General features: G+C 42.3%; 3 protein-coding genes across 7 annotated transcripts; 1 reads left to right on the forward strand and 2 right to left on the reverse strand.

Annotated features, from left to right (window-relative positions):
- Nucleotides 1-493: 493 nt before the first annotated feature.
- Nucleotides 494-10399, reverse strand: bag4 (BCL2 associated athanogene 4). Of its 5 annotated transcripts, none has more exons than XM_034594789.1 (6): nucleotides 10103-10229; nucleotides 1790-2429; nucleotides 1436-1506; nucleotides 1128-1321; nucleotides 869-1016; nucleotides 494-770 (listed from the first exon to the last, which is right to left on the reverse strand). In XM_034594789.1, exons 1-6 carry the CDS (start codon nucleotides 10187-10189, stop codon nucleotides 576-578), a joined length of 1335 nt encoding a protein of 444 aa, XP_034450680.1. In that variant the 5' UTR covers nucleotides 10190-10229; the 3' UTR covers nucleotides 494-575. The 5 variants fall into 5 exon arrangements, 4 of the variants coding, with proteins under 4 accessions (XP_034450680.1, XP_034450682.1, XP_034450683.1 ...); XM_034594791.1 differs by lacking the exon at nucleotides 10103-10229 and adding an exon at nucleotides 3066-3195 and having other exon boundaries at nucleotides 576-770; XM_034594792.1 differs by lacking the exon at nucleotides 10103-10229 and adding an exon at nucleotides 3059-3082 and having other exon boundaries at nucleotides 576-770.
- LOC117767303 (dual specificity protein phosphatase 26-like) lies at nucleotides 3420-4976 on the reverse strand. The gene is made up of 3 exons (XM_034594794.1): nucleotides 4566-4976; nucleotides 3941-4152; nucleotides 3420-3862 (listed from the first exon to the last, which is right to left on the reverse strand). Exons 1-3 carry the CDS (start codon nucleotides 4742-4744, stop codon nucleotides 3666-3668), a joined length of 588 nt encoding a protein of 195 aa, XP_034450685.1. The 5' UTR covers nucleotides 4745-4976; the 3' UTR covers nucleotides 3420-3665.
- Nucleotides 10400-10843: 444 nt separating the features above from the next.
- Nucleotides 10844-14733, forward strand: lsm1 (LSM1, U6 small nuclear RNA associated). The gene is made up of 4 exons (XM_034594795.1): nucleotides 10844-11038; nucleotides 11162-11230; nucleotides 11376-11491; nucleotides 13496-14733. Exons 1-4 carry the CDS (start codon nucleotides 10993-10995, stop codon nucleotides 13664-13666), a joined length of 402 nt encoding a protein of 133 aa, XP_034450686.1. The 5' UTR covers nucleotides 10844-10992; the 3' UTR covers nucleotides 13667-14733.
- Nucleotides 14734-15225: the final 492 nt, after the last annotated feature.

Below are 15225 nucleotides of genomic sequence, written 5' to 3' on the forward strand. Positions count from 1 at the left end.
ATGTTGCAGCTGAACACCCCTCACCTCACCCTCCCCTTCGAAACATGAAAGAGAACCTGTGGTAGCCTTCAGCTGTCATAAAAACTCAAAAGATGTTTAGTTTGTCCAGGTTGTAGTACTGTAAATAAAAACATGGCGGCCTCCATAGAGAGGACCCACTCCAGATGTAAATATAAAGTATTTAAATTTAAAGGGCCCATTCTACGGTAAAGAAAACAACAATTCATACAATTTAGATGAAACACACTATTGAAAACATCAATAGGATTATTTTAAATTTCTTTTCTACTAATAGATCCCTCTCACCTAAATCTTACACACTGAACCTTTAGGGAAAAAAAGATGAATTCAAAATGCACAATGGTTTCTGAATTTATTGTATTTGCTGAATAAAATTGTAAATACCAGTGGATAATCTCATGTCCCTGTATTCTCTTAATTCAAAAACTATATAGAAACAAACACTCATTAACAAAAGTCATTAAAGACAGACACAGATTGAAGATTGTATGTGTTTGTGTTTTACACATGATGCAGCAGCAGTGCTAGAGTGAACACAAAATGTTTCATCTTCATCAAATGTTTGGGTTGATAATCTTGCCAACAAAGAGGGTGTTTTCTGTGGCGCGGTCAATGATGACGAGCATGAACGGGCGATCGAACTTCAGGACAGGGATGTGGCGCGCAGACATGGGCATTATGCCGACGGTTGTAACAGCTGAAGCAGTGGCTCCGACCTCGTCCACATCCAGGGTAGCTTTGTGCACGACCTTCGTGGGGTAGAATAGAGGCAGAGTGAGATAACAGGTGGATGAAATGCTGGGAAAAAACAAATGCAATAACATACAGTATAACTCTCTGCCCTGACCTCTGACACTACCAGTTTCTTGTCCTCTGCGATGCCACTCAGGTCTGCAAGAGCACCGAACATGTCCGTCATTCCCATTTCAATCAACACGTCTTTCAGATTGTAGGAAGTCTTGATGGAGAACTTTGGAACATATATGTCATATTTCCTAAAATAATAGCAAATAGACAAACATACAGTGATTGATCTGACTGTGATAATTAATCAAATGGAGCAAAACCCCAAAATTGATGTTGACTTTAGGATGAGTTCTCCCAACCTGCTCTTCATCCACTTCAGCCATTTGGTGACATGTCCCGGGCAGATGGCGTTCTCCAGTGTTGCCATATCGTCAGGCAACAGCAGCAGCATGGAGGAGGAGCTGTTGAAGGGAAGGTGGAGGACTGACGTGTTTATTGCTTGGTCGTAATAGAAGTCTACGTCCTCCTCCATATTCATCATCTCAACTGGAACCTGGGAAGTTACAGTTTTAAACATGAAGCATCCAATAAATGGAAATCACACAGTAGAGGATGCATGATTATATGTAACTCATGTCCATTCAGAATAAATGGTGCAACTTAGAACCTTGATGTTTTCATCCACTATGAACTCATCCTTCCTGGTCATCTTAGGATCAAATGGAGTATCCCACTTTCCTGTTTGAAGAGGAGAAATTAAAAACAGCTTATTACAGACATGTCAAACTTAAAGGCTGGGAATTCAGAAACAGAGTCTCAATTCGAGGGCTGCATCCTTTGGAAGCTGCATTTGTAGAACAAATTACGTCCCAAAGAGGTAATGGCGGTAAAAAGCGAGGTGAAAACGATAGATTTTTTTAAATGTTAGAAGAGCTAAGGGTACACATGTTAAAAAAACATCGGCCGCTGAATTGAGATACAACTAGAGAGAAACCAAACACTGTTTGATGTGACTTTTTACCTTTAAAGTAGATGTAACTGATGAGATACATGATTGTGTCTGCATCCAGGCTCTCCACCAGCTCGTCTATTTTCCCCTTGGTCTTCTCGGCCACAAAGCTGTTGATGGTATTGACGCTTTCTACGGTGTTGGCAAAGTCAACATTAAACCCTTCAGCCAAGTAGGACTTCTTCAAGACGTCCAGGAATTCCACATTTGGAGTAAAGCTGCGATCGACGAACACAGCGGTGCCTTCGCTGGTGTCTTGATGAGACACCTTGTTCGCCTGCTCCAGGAGCACTTGGAAAGCCTCATCCACATTTGCCTGTGTCAGCTCAGAGTTGTTGAAACCCAGACCGTTGAAAAGCTGCCGATGGGTCTCCCCCCGCGCTCCTACAGACAAGGCCGCCAGTGCCGCAGACACGCTCTTCGGTGAGAAGAAGACGTTCTTGCCTTGTGACTCAGAGTGAGCAGCCAGCTTCCTGTACAGATGGTAGGTAAACCCTTTGTTTGCTGAGGACACCAGTGAGACGCTGTTGAGAGCAGTGTCTTGGTCTGTATGAACGTTGGCATCGTGATGCCCTATATGGTGATCGCTTCTTCCCACGCAGACCACTGCTGATAAGATCCAGATACACAAGGCTGCACGCATCATGATGAACTATGAGGAAAGTGCACTAGTCAAACACTGTTTATTTGGGTTGCATAATGTTTGCAAGAACAAACACTCAAGTAACATGAGATAAATGTGTTGTGAGCACGAGTTATTTTCTCAGTCTTACTGTTATGAGTTATGAGCTCCGACAAAAACACATTTTCTTCACAGTTTGAACATTTTTGTTGATTCTACATAAAGATTTCTGTATTTCTTTTGTTTTCTCTTCTCGTTGGTTTGAAATGGGCAGACGATGCTGATCAAACATTTTTAAACCTCGCGTTTTTAATGAATTAATTCAATTTAATTCTTAGATAGTTAGTTGTGATTATTTATTGTAATAGAAGTAATACTTAACTTTCAAGGGCTTCAATTTTGAATTTCAACAGAAATACAAACGTTCAATAATTTCCTACCTTTGTAGGATAAGGTTTTTTATCATCACATAAGATCAATCAAGTCAGGATTTATATTTACTGCTCTGACAATTTTCTAGAGAACTGTGTTACATAAAATATCTAAAACTGTCCCTCTCATCTCAAGCAGTTAAAACTGTTGTATATAAAATTGTATCGGGAAAAAAAAGTCTTGAAAAAAAACTAAAAATAATAAAGAATGTGAGTTTTCTTTCTCACCACTTACCTTCTTCTGGTTGCCGCTCACAGTAACTCTCAACAGACAGTGACACACAGGCTGGACAGAGGGAGACGTCCCACATAAGACCGATCGAAGCAGATGAACTTTGGCTTTGTTTATTCTCTATCAACCACTGTATTTGCTCTGTGTAATGATTACTGTCTTACCATGGCATCGAACTGAGACAGTGCTGTATAAATACTGATGCAAAGCAGCCAACATGTACAAAAACACGAGTGGGATCACTACAGTCTCTTGCCCATACTGTGTATCTGACAGTAAAAACTAATTGAAAGTTTTTGTTTGTAAGAAGTGCTGACGTATAAATGAAACAGAGATTCACCAGAAGCTGCATCAGAGTCACATTTTTACTGTAAAACTTTAATCAACATTTACGAACTGACAGAATATAAATATTTTCACCTTACAGTTCCTGGAAATTAAAACATGATCCTGGAATGGATCAGATGCTGCGAGTCTGAGACTCAAAAACATTGAAGCATCCATATAATGGCATCAGTGTTTCTCAATATGGAGCCATCTTTGTCATGTTTTCCTTATGTTGTGGACCCATGAGAGCTGAGCAGTAACACTACAATACAGCGTTCAGGGATGCGTGCCAAACAGCTGACCATCTAGTTTGATGAGCTGTCTGAGAAATCCTCGATTGGGGCTCACACCACGTTTATCTTTCACAGCACATATAGCCTCCACGAGCGTCAGGTTCTGCCTCAGCATCAGGTACACAAGGACCAGGGTGGCCGAGCGGCTCACTCCGACGTGACAGTGCACCAGCACTTTGCCTGAGAATCGCAGAGACATCGTGTCACAGCATTAGTTCAACAAACACCAAATCTAAGTGCGTTTTTCTACTTCCCTACCTCCCCTGCTGAGAGCCCTGTGGATGAAGTCGGCTGCTGTGAGGAACTTGACGCTCATGTCAAAGCCACAGGAGTCCTGAGCCTCTATGCCCATGTATGTGATCTCCATGCCCCTGTAGATACCTGGCTGTCCTCCACGCTTACTGTGAGCTGCATTCAGGATGTGTGTGATCTGATGCTTGGACAGATCGGCCGTGTTCTCTGCGCTGTGCCTGGAAAACACATAACACAACGAAGCGGGTGTTGCCTGGTGAAACGTTTGTATGCAATGCATTTCATAGTGATGGATTGATATCTGGAATCCAACTTCAGATATGCGAGTTAGTGCGTAGCTGACACCTGAGACACACTTCCATGCGCAGGCAGCAGGGGGAGCTTTAACATATGATAGCTGTAGTTCATGCAAGTTCCCAATGTGGAATGTAGCTTCAGGGATCTAAACTTACACGTCTGCATTTAAATCGGATTTATTTTCAGTTCAGATCTGTCACATATACTTCAGTAATATTTATGAAAAAAAGGCTCACTATTCTCTTTCAGGTGTTCTATTCGAAAAGTATTTATCTTCCTTTGTAACACTCTGCAAATACTTGTTTGTGCAGAAAGAATTGATCGAGTTACTTACTGGTCACCAATGTAGACCCTTGGCCAAACTTCATCTGCGTGACTGATAATGGGTTTGCCGGTAAACAAGAGCCTTTCCAACTCGACCACAGCGAGACCAGGTGAGCTCAGGTCGATCTCCACTTTCCGAGCAGGAGGCTCATCGTTCCAAGATGCAGGAAGTTTTGTTGTATATGACATTTCTCTTTCCAGGCTCTATCGTTTCCAAACTAGTCCATTAAATACATGCAGAATTTAAAAAAAGGGAAAAACTCTTAAGTCTTCACAGTGAAAGCTGAAAGAGAAGTGTTCCCGAGCAGGTTGTCCACCACAGGGGATTTTTTTTGGTTCCAGACTTCCCTGCCTCAGATTAACTCACCACGGGGCGTCATAAACGTGGTCAGGCCATTTGACACTGGAATTAAATGTAGCGTGTGTGCCTCGAGCCCTCAGGGGCCTGTGTTATGCGTTTGCATCGAAACAGCGGTCTATTTTAAGATGTGAACGCTGGCTGGCAGTTGCAGGGAGAGTGGACCCCAGCAAGTTTCCCCTGACCAAATACAACAATAATAAATGATGTTTCTAGTTCTTCAAAACAGAAATTTATGGTACAACAATCCACAGAGAGCAAAATATAACATTTAAAAAAGTAAATTAAAATAACTGTATACACAGCTACAGGTTTTTAAGAACAATTATGGCCGACAATTCTGAAGTGCTCAACAAAACAGGTATGTTTAGCGCTGAAAGCCCCACCCCAAAGGTTTCGGTACTTTACACCCAGGAACTTTTTTTGAGGGGGGGGGTAAAAAGATTTACTCTGAACTTTATTTAGACTGTGGTCCCTGTGGTGGAAACGCAAGGTTCCTGGCTCCGGCGGAAAGTTCCTGTGGTGGAATTTGTTTTTTTTTGTTAAGCAAAAACAATAAAATTCATTTGATCCCTTGGTAAAAATATATACATTTAATTATTTCTCAGTTTTTTCCTCACCTGTGATAACTTTGATATTCATCAGGCAAATATTCCCATCTTGTGTTGGAAACATGCATTACATCTGAGACTGTACAGTTGTGCTCCATCTAAACAGAGACTTAGCAGCACATGGAAATCAACACATATGACAGATGTTTCTTTCATGCAAATCTTATCATCTATTTTTATTTGTTTTCTAATGATATAAAACCATTCCCTGAAATATGGCACTCTGTTTTTTTTTCTAAATCCACAAGGAAGGTATGACTGAGGAAAAAAAAAATAAAAGTGCTACACAAGACAATGGATTGTGGTGCAAAATTAGATTTGTAATGACAAGGAGTTCAGTGCTAACAGAATGTAAAGAGCTGATCAGATTGCTGTGACTGAAATTGTCCTTGTACACAAAGCATAACTAAATATTTCAAAGTACATATTTTCCTTTAGCCTTTACAGAAACGGATTGAACACTTCTGGAGAAAAAAAGAATCAATTTCTAAGTCCCATGTATATTTGAACTGTTCAAAAGGGGGAATAACACAATTCAACAGCATTTCAAGTAATTCTTAATCATTTCCTTATGGATCTGCTATAACAATAGTTCCTATAGTGAAATACATGATTTTCATATGTAGGTCTGATTCTAGGTCTGCATTTAAGAAGCAGTTTCATCCAAAACATGGATAAAATTGGGACAGTAATCTTCAGGGGCTTTTCAATAATCTGCCACACTCTACGTCCAATTATGAGCTCGGAGATGTCAGGACTGTATCAAGTGCTTATCTGACATTACAGTGCATGCGGGGCTGGGAGCTGAAAGGGAAGCATTGCACCTATTCCTGCAGACATGTGAAGGAGCAACTATCATGCAGATGGTCTGTGAGACATAATGATGGACACAGCTGAGGAAGTGCAAGTGTTCAGGATCAGAATAAGACCGATCCACAATCCTGAGGGACAGCATGATGATAATCTGACTCTGTATCACAGGTTAGAGAAAACTTACAGTTTCTATGTGGCACTGAAAAGATCCATCCAATCCAGTGACCCTGTCCTGCATTATGCTGGCAAAGGCATGACGTTAAAAGATGAGCAGAGCAGAAGTGTCAGGTTGTGTGGACACCACAGCCACTCACTGAGGCTGAAAGTTTTCAGATATGTACAACCATCAGTGTGCACTTCTACTACCCGCATGTCACTCATACCAGCATAATTAGGCTTGAAAAGTTTGATTCCTTGTAGCAGTATTTGTTCTTGGGTCCCTGCCGTTTACTCCAGGCATTTCATGTCATGGTGGTGGGGGAAAAACGCCTACCGATAACAGCTCAGAAGAACAAGACTAGACCTTCACCATGTTCATGGAAGATCTGGAAGAAGGAAACAGCAAAACTTAGTGACCCATAAACCCAATAAATAAATCCACTTCAGAAGGCCTTCTTCTCTAGCTGGTCCAGAATGGCCTGGATCCTCTGTACAGCCTCCCTTCGGTATTGCCGGACATTCTCCTGTCCCTGAGTCTCCACAGAGTCCAGGTCCAGCAGCTCTTTGGTCAGCAGTTCCTCCAGATACCGGTAATTCCTGTCTGTCTTTTTACCGACAAACTCATCAACGTCTTCCTGAAGCAGCAGCACCCTGGCCATGATCTGGTGGACCTTAGCAAGGCCAGGGTTGTCACTCAGGGGCTGAAGTCCAGCTGGGCCTGGAGCTTGTGCCGGGGCAGGGGGTGGGGGGTCACCTTGTGAAGGATTAGGTTCACCTCTCCCTGTTTTGTTGTACATTTGAGGAGGTGAACTTATTTCTGCAGGCTTTCCGTTGGGGGGATTGAGGGATGGGGTTGGCCTGGGTTTAGGTCCCACTTGTGGAGCCCGCTGGTGCAGTTGGTCCTAAAGCGACACAAAACAAAAGATCGTGCTCAATCTCTATAACTAAAGCTGCTTTCATACATTACATACATACCGTTTCAATTTAACGCAATTAACAAAACAAAAACATAACAGCCACAGTGAAAAAGCTGCAGACACAAACCTTGGGTTGGTATGGTGGTGGAGCGCCTGTTCCAGTCCCCGGCCATGCTGGAGGATGTGAAGGACGGACATGACTTCCGTAGTGGTTTTGTGGAGGTTGCTGCCCTGGCTGCCATTGCGGCTGCGAGTGTCCATACGCACCAGCGTGTCCCCATGCTTCAGCCTGAGAACTGGGATGGAGAGACTGGCCGGTGGGATATGGGGGGTTTGGCGGCATTGCATGTCCACCTTCAGTATAGTGCGGGTACGGTCCAGGAGGATATCCAGGTGTCTGAGAGCAGAGACAGAACAGGTATGTAGTATTTTCAAAAGTATTTTGTTACCTCTGGGTGTAACTTTGGTTTGGAGAAAATAAACAAGCTAATGACTTTTTACCACATTTATTAGTCTATATAGTATACACAGTCCAAGGTAATCAAACGTAATGTTACTTTTGGCACCGTCTTTGCTACATCTGTTTAAATGAACTCACCCCTTGACAGTGTGGACCAGGATAGTGATGATGTTGGTGTTGAGAGTGTGGCTGCCCAGACGGCCCACTGCCCTGCTCGCCTGGACAGCCCTGGCTAGGATAAGGACTTGGAGCCGGTCTCTGAGGGTCAGCACAGTAGAAAGGGTTGGATGGGTGGAAACCACTTGTTGAATACTGACCCGTCGCTGGGCTGTAGACACCATGGCCGTTTGGATAACCTCCAGGCATCACCTACATGAAAAGCATAGGAGGGGGAATTAATAAAGACAGCACTATTCCCACTATTGACCTGATTCTGATTGTCATTATTTGTTTTGATGACTGGTGTAAGTCCCCATTTTAAATATGCCTGTTTGGACTCAGCTGTTTGCTTGGCCTATTGTGACCTGCAATAATTGCGCCATGGTAAATAAAGACCGACTGCTGGACTCAGTCTGCTGGACCCCTGCTGCTGCACAAAGAGGTCGACTGCAGAACCCTGAGCTGGAGATTGAGTTGACGTTGCTATTGTCTTGAACACGCTGTTATTATGATGGACACTGTCACATTGATGAGTCCCAGCCTAAAATTCCATTAATGTTGCCATTCACATGTTACAGAGCGTAGTCCAATTATGACTCATGTCACCATTACTTCCTTCTTCTTGTTTACAGTCAAAGGCAGGGCATGTGTCATCAAGCAGTTGGTGGCTGCTGTACGTTGATGTGGCAAAATGCTTTGAAAAGTCCCATAGGAAGTTACTATGTGATTAAGACGTAAATGATCTGTATCTATATACAGTCTATGTAGTTTTGCCATTCCCTCACACATTCATACAGTACATACAACATTCTGCTTACATGGCAGTGTCACATTCAAACTATTGTCTTAATCAGGTTAATATGAGAACAGTGGCGTCCGTGTAAAAGGTTTGTAGTGATGTAACAAGTCGAGCTGAGGGAATGTTTGAGGGAAAGGTGAAAGCACTTAGGAGACTTAAGGTAATGCGTAGATTTACACCGACACCCTCGGATTTATTAGAGGCCCAGGTTGGGTTACATCACGAGATTCACCTGTTGGTTGTACTGTGGCTGAACCTCTGATCCCGATGGATAGGCGTTTGCATAGTGTCCTGTGGAGTGAGACTGAGGATACCAGTAGTGTGATGGGTAGCCTGGGTACTGAGGAGCGTCCTGGGAACACAGAGCATCGCAGAGATAGGGTTAGGTTAGTTATTATAGGAAGAGGAGGAAATGTCTCTCCTTAAAGGTTCAGTGTGTAGAATTCAGTGACATCTAGTGGTAACCCCTCACCTGACCCTCCCTCCCCTTCCAAACATGAAGGAGAACCTGTGGCAGCCTTCAGTTGTCATAAAAACTCAAAAAGGTGTTTAGTTTGTCTAGTCTGGGCTACTGTAAAAAGCATGGCACCCTCCGTAGAGAGGACCTGCTCCCGATGTAAATATAAAGTATTTAAATATAAAAGGGGCCATTCTAGGTTAAAGAAAACAACAATTCGCACAATTGAGATCATTAAACACTGGGGAAAACATCACTGGGATTATTTCATGTTCAATTTCTGCCAATAGATCCCTTTCACGTAAATCGTACACACTGAACCTTTAAATCAGCAGGGATACTATCTGCTCTGTGTTTTCTGGGGCAAGCTGACACACAGGAAACTGTAAAACATGTTTAAACCGAGTAACCAGACTTGACTCAGTCATGACTCGCTCAGGCAGTCTGAGCTAAAGCAGATACAAACTGTGCAGCTAACCAAAGCGAGGGCCGTGTTGAATAACAGAGGAGCGGCGGCCCGCTGCTATAGCAACCCGTGTGTGTGTTTTAAAACAACCCAGACACTTGTCGGGTCATCCGCGCTGTTGTCACGTCAAGATTAACGTGACAACAACTCGGGCAACAGGGCAGCGGTAACTATTGCATAATGCCAGCTAGCTCCGTTAGCCGTCTAGCTAGCACGGACACACACGGAAGCTAGCTGGGTAAAAAAAAAATATATATAGCATTTCTGTACAAACTCAGGTCGTTTTATTTGACTTAAACACAGCGATTGAACCTTGAGGGGTTATCCCGCCTGGAGCCGCTCACTCACCATTGTGTTGTTCCAGTTATGGTTTCCCGAGTTACTAGTCGAGGGCCAGCCAGACTTCAGATCCGACTGCGTCTGATGATGAGGCATCAGCTAAGCGCGCTCCGTCCTGTCACCTGCCATAGCACAAACCAACCCCGTAACGAGACTCTGCGCAGACTCCGGGTGCGACCTGTTCACACCGGCGGTGTTTTGTTCCCCACACGAGCGCAGATCGCTTGATTGCAATCAGGAAATGATTGACTGACGCCGAGAGCTCGGAAAACTCGATCCCGTCGCTTTAAGGGGCAGCAGGAGCCAGGGGGGAAGAGGTCTCACTCTGTCGCTGTTTTCACGACACCGGAAATATCTGCACGGAGAGAGGGGCGCCAGCTCGTGCTGTCATTTTTTTGGCAAACACTTCAAAGAGAAAAACAAAACAAAACGAGTTATTACATATAATTGATAACGGTTGAGTGTGTTTTTAAAAATACATATTTAAATTTTGATGATTTATGACGACACAAGCAATATGCCTCGCTTTTCTGAGGCGGTCACTGTCTCCTGTTCATAAATGATCTCTGGTGCCGCATGTGCGTCACTACGCGCTAATAGCCAATAGGAGAAACGTCATTAATATATAATATTTCCGTTATAAGAACTAATAATCTCGCGTTTAAAGCTATTCTTCTTTTGTGTTCCATCCATTTAGACGTTTATTTTCACAACGGGCTCAGTTAAGTTCACGAACAGGAAGTTTTTCCAGCGCGCACGGGGTTAAGCGTGGACCGGAAGTGTTTCCCAGGCGCCTATAAAGACACTTCCGGTGCTCTTGTTGAAAGAAACACACTTTGAAACATTCATGGCTTAACGTCAAGCAGAGATACCACGACGCAGACAAACAGCAGCACAAGATGAACTACGTACCGGGGACGGCCAGCCTCATAGACGACATCGACAGTGAGTAGCAGAGGAGGGAGGAACCAGAGCTGCCTCACGGAGGAAGTGGTTTCTCTGGCATCGTGTCTGACTCCGGATCAACCGTGTGTTCATACTAATAATAAACATGTCTGTGCCCTGCAGAGAAGCACCTGGTGCTGCTCAGAGATGGAAGAACACTGATCGGGTTCCTCAGAAGCATTGATCAGTTTGGTACTCCTCGTTTCATTATCTCACTTGTTTCTACTCCTCGACAAAACAAGAATCTGCTAAATCCTCTACGTGTGCATCTGATTATCGCCATCTGATGGGTTTGTTTGTGTCTTACACTGCTCTGTATTTCTCTTGTCTCCCGCAGCCAATTTAGTTTTCCACCAGACAGTTGAGCGCATCCACGTGGGAAAGAAATTTGGTGACATCCCCAGAGGAATATTCATAGTTAGAGGAGAGAATGTGGTCCTGCTGGGAGAGATAGTAAGTGTGGGTCTGTCTATCTTTATGTATGTTGTCCAATTTTGGATAAATATAAAATTTGTGAGGACATTTTGGCTGGTCCTTACACATTCAAAGGGTTGTTTTAGGGTAAGGATTAGGTTTAGGTTAGTTGTGATGGTTATGAGCTAGGGAATGCATGTCAAAGAGTGTCCTCACAATTATAGAGAGACTTGTTCGTGTATTGACCACAACCTTCACTCAGAAGCTTATATCAGACTTTAAACGTAACAAAAATAATCTGATAATTATTCAACACCGACTGATATGATGATTTTTTTTAAATTTTGGCCATAATGTCCAGCCACAGAGAATCACAATCCGCTTTGTTGGCCATGTATGCGTACACATACAAGGAATTTGACTAGTCGCTCTCAATGTACAGAAATGGACAAATAAACAAGGTTAAGCAAGCATTTATCTACTATGTATAAATATATATGCAAAAGTATGTATATATGAACATAGAAAATGACAATGAAATGGCCAAACAGTGTAATGATGCAGTAAAAGTTCCTCCCTGCTGAATGTGATCAGAGAGGGACAGCTGGAAACGAAACAGAAAAAGTACCCAGAGAGCGCAGTGCCCAGAGAGCGCAGTGCCCAGAGAGCGCAGTGCCCAGAGAGCGCCATCTTGAGCATGAATATGGCGAGTAATTACCTCTGCTATACTAGTAGTTATATTGTTGTCATCCACAGATCACAGTAAGTTCATAATAGTGAGTCTTGAAGTGCAGGTTCACTTAAACATGTGGTCAAGTGTGCACAGAAATTTAAACTTCTACACTTGTGCTTTTTCTTATACTTTTCATTTGATTATTTCAATAGCTTGTTGTGAAATAACAAGTGACATGTTGCTTATGAACTAGGCTCATTAACGGAAGTTGACCTTGGTTCAAATCTATTTAGTGCATTTTACCTTAGGTGATGTTTTCGTGTGCGTTTGTCTGTTTGTTAGTAGGATTACGCAAATACAACTCAACTGATTTCCATGAAATTTTGGGGAGAGCCGGGGCATGACCCAAGGAAGAATCTATTATTTTTGATGCGGATCCAGGAATTTCATGGATGTTGATGGACAACATCAGGCATGTTTAGGGGACTGATATTTATGAGTGTGTAAAATTTGGTGCAGATCCAGATTAATATTCACTAGTGAATTTAAATGTGGATTCATAAAGGGACTGGGCCTTGGCAGAGGTAGGCTCTCTGCTGAGTGTCATTCTGGTTGCAGTTTAGACTAGAATTAGAGGAAAAATCATGAGGTGTAATCAATTCAATCTTGATTCTATCTATAAAATACTATATATATCTATCTCTCTCAAAACAGTTAAAGGTATGTGAAACCTGTTGATTAACCACTTGCACACATCACAAGATTATATTTTTGTCATGTGTCTGTTATGTGTGTGACTTGAAGGAGACGCGTTACCGGCACATTTCCCTGACAGTATAGTGTAGGACATTTTATGTTATCCAAGAATGAGATACGAAGAAGTTGCAGGCATCAGAGAATGTGATCTGTTTTTCATGTGTAGCACAGACACAAAGCATCAGTACCCTGCTCAGTGCTTCAGTGGATCACATCTACTGAGGTTTGCAAGGGATTTGAGTTTGGAAGCAGAGCAGGTTTCTTTTAAAATGTCTATATAGTGAGATGTTGAATCATCAGGTTAAGAGTGACCAGTCTATATTCACAGGAAACTATTTGGATACTGTATGTTGGAAAGGTCCTTGTGATAAACCCCACAATGAAGTTTCCATGAGACTTTAAACAGGCCAGAACACTTGAGTCACTACTAAAGGTATTACTGTGTCCTAAACAGTATAAATGAACAGCTGATCAACACATAAAACAGCTCGTATAGTAGCTCACTACATGAACATCACATAATTAAGTGTATTTGGAGTCTGGTTAATGTCCATAATATTTAGTGAGTTTGTTACAGGCCTTGAGGAAGTGTAACATGGTCTGTGTCTCTGCAGGACATGGATAAACCCTGCGACACAGTCCTGCAGCAGGTTTCCATCGAGGAGATTTTGGAGGAGCAGCGGTTGCAGCAACAAGCCAAACAGGAGACGGAGAAAGTCAAAATGCAGGTCCTGAAGGACCGAGGCCTGTCCGTACCCAAAGCTGACAACTTGGACGAATACTAATGGCAGCCTTCGTTTTTTTTTTTTTTCACGAGCCAGTTTCTCAGTTTGTATGGGACTCATAAGTTTTATTTTGAGAGAGAGAGAGAGCATGACAGTTTGTTTGTTTTTTTTATGTGTACACGGCTACATCATGTCGGGCCTATTTCCTGTCGTGTACTGTATGAATTTAATTTGAATCGGTAAGTAAGGGGAAAAAGAAAAATGTGTTGGGTGCTCTCAGTTTTGCAGATCATGACGGCAAAAAACGATAAATCCATGCGTTTGATCACTCTGTTGACAATTTAGCAATTATATTACAGCAGCACTTTCTATCCATGATATGGTTAGTTTTTTGATTTGGAGATATGCTATCCACGAAAAAGAACTACTTGCTGTGCTCCATTAAAGAGTTCAGTTTTTCTTTTATGGAGGATCTGCTTGGGGGAAAAAACCGTGTGTCCACATTTTTTTTTTTCATCACCGTGTTGCAACATTCAGTTTCACTCACTGTTGTATTGAATGTTTCACGATCAAATGCTGGAATATTCAGGTAAATGTGTGTCCTCAGCAGACAGTGACCCTGTGGTCTTATGTGTGATGGCGCCACAGCCTCATCATGCAGACCACAGAGCTGCAACAAACTTCAGACTTTATCCTCTATTAGCAGAGAGGACATCATTCGTTTTGGTTTGATTCATTTAAGGCAGGAGGCAGATCAGTGCATCATGTGCTGTTTATAGAGATAAGAGCGGGGCAGGAGAAATTGATCCCATCTGCTTTCATCAGTCAATAATGAGCTTGTTAATCATTTGGTTGGACTCTGAGTTCATATAAAACAGCCTCTGTTGGGTGGAGGTGATCAGGCCTGTTAGTGATGATGCTGAGTGAAACTCTGCTCTCGTGGTACCACCGATATTCAATGTATGTTTGTTTTTTTTACTTTGAACACTGAGCACTGTTCAGCATCACTGAGATGTCAAGACTTGTAAAGTTATATAACTATTTACGGCTCAACTTCACAATAAAAGTCATGCCTTAGGGAAACTATACCTGGACGTGGTCCTACACGTCGAGGATTGTATGGGAAGCAGGGCTTGACTCTTTAATTTTTATCATCCTTAATATTTTTTATTTATAATTAAATAAATCAGGTCTAAAATGAATAGTACAAGTTAAGAGTAAAACTATAATTGTACCCTCAATAGAACTATAAAAAACTAATTTTAGGGAACTTTGTCAGACACGGATTAATACAAAGGAAGTACAGTTACATATTAATGGTAATGTACCATGTACATTTTGAATGGATTATTTCACTCAATCATTTCAAGGCTCTCAGTATGCTCTATATTCAATGCTGTCTCCATATCCTCTGAATCCTCAACACACTTATATGAGAAAAACATGTATAATAGTAATAATAATGATTAAAATACAAAACCGTGTTATCTTAAACATTACATGGAGGAATTTCTGGATTTCAAAGATTCCCAGGTTTCTAAGTGCCACCATCAAGAAACAGCTAAACACGCTGACCTAAATTCAGCTCCACTGATCCATCTTTACTAGTAAAATACAGA

Source organism: Hippoglossus hippoglossus, chromosome 9 (genome assembly GCF_009819705.1).
Source record: "Hippoglossus hippoglossus isolate fHipHip1 chromosome 9, fHipHip1.pri, whole genome shotgun sequence".
NCBI lineage: Eukaryota > Metazoa > Chordata > Actinopteri > Pleuronectiformes > Pleuronectidae > Hippoglossus > Hippoglossus hippoglossus.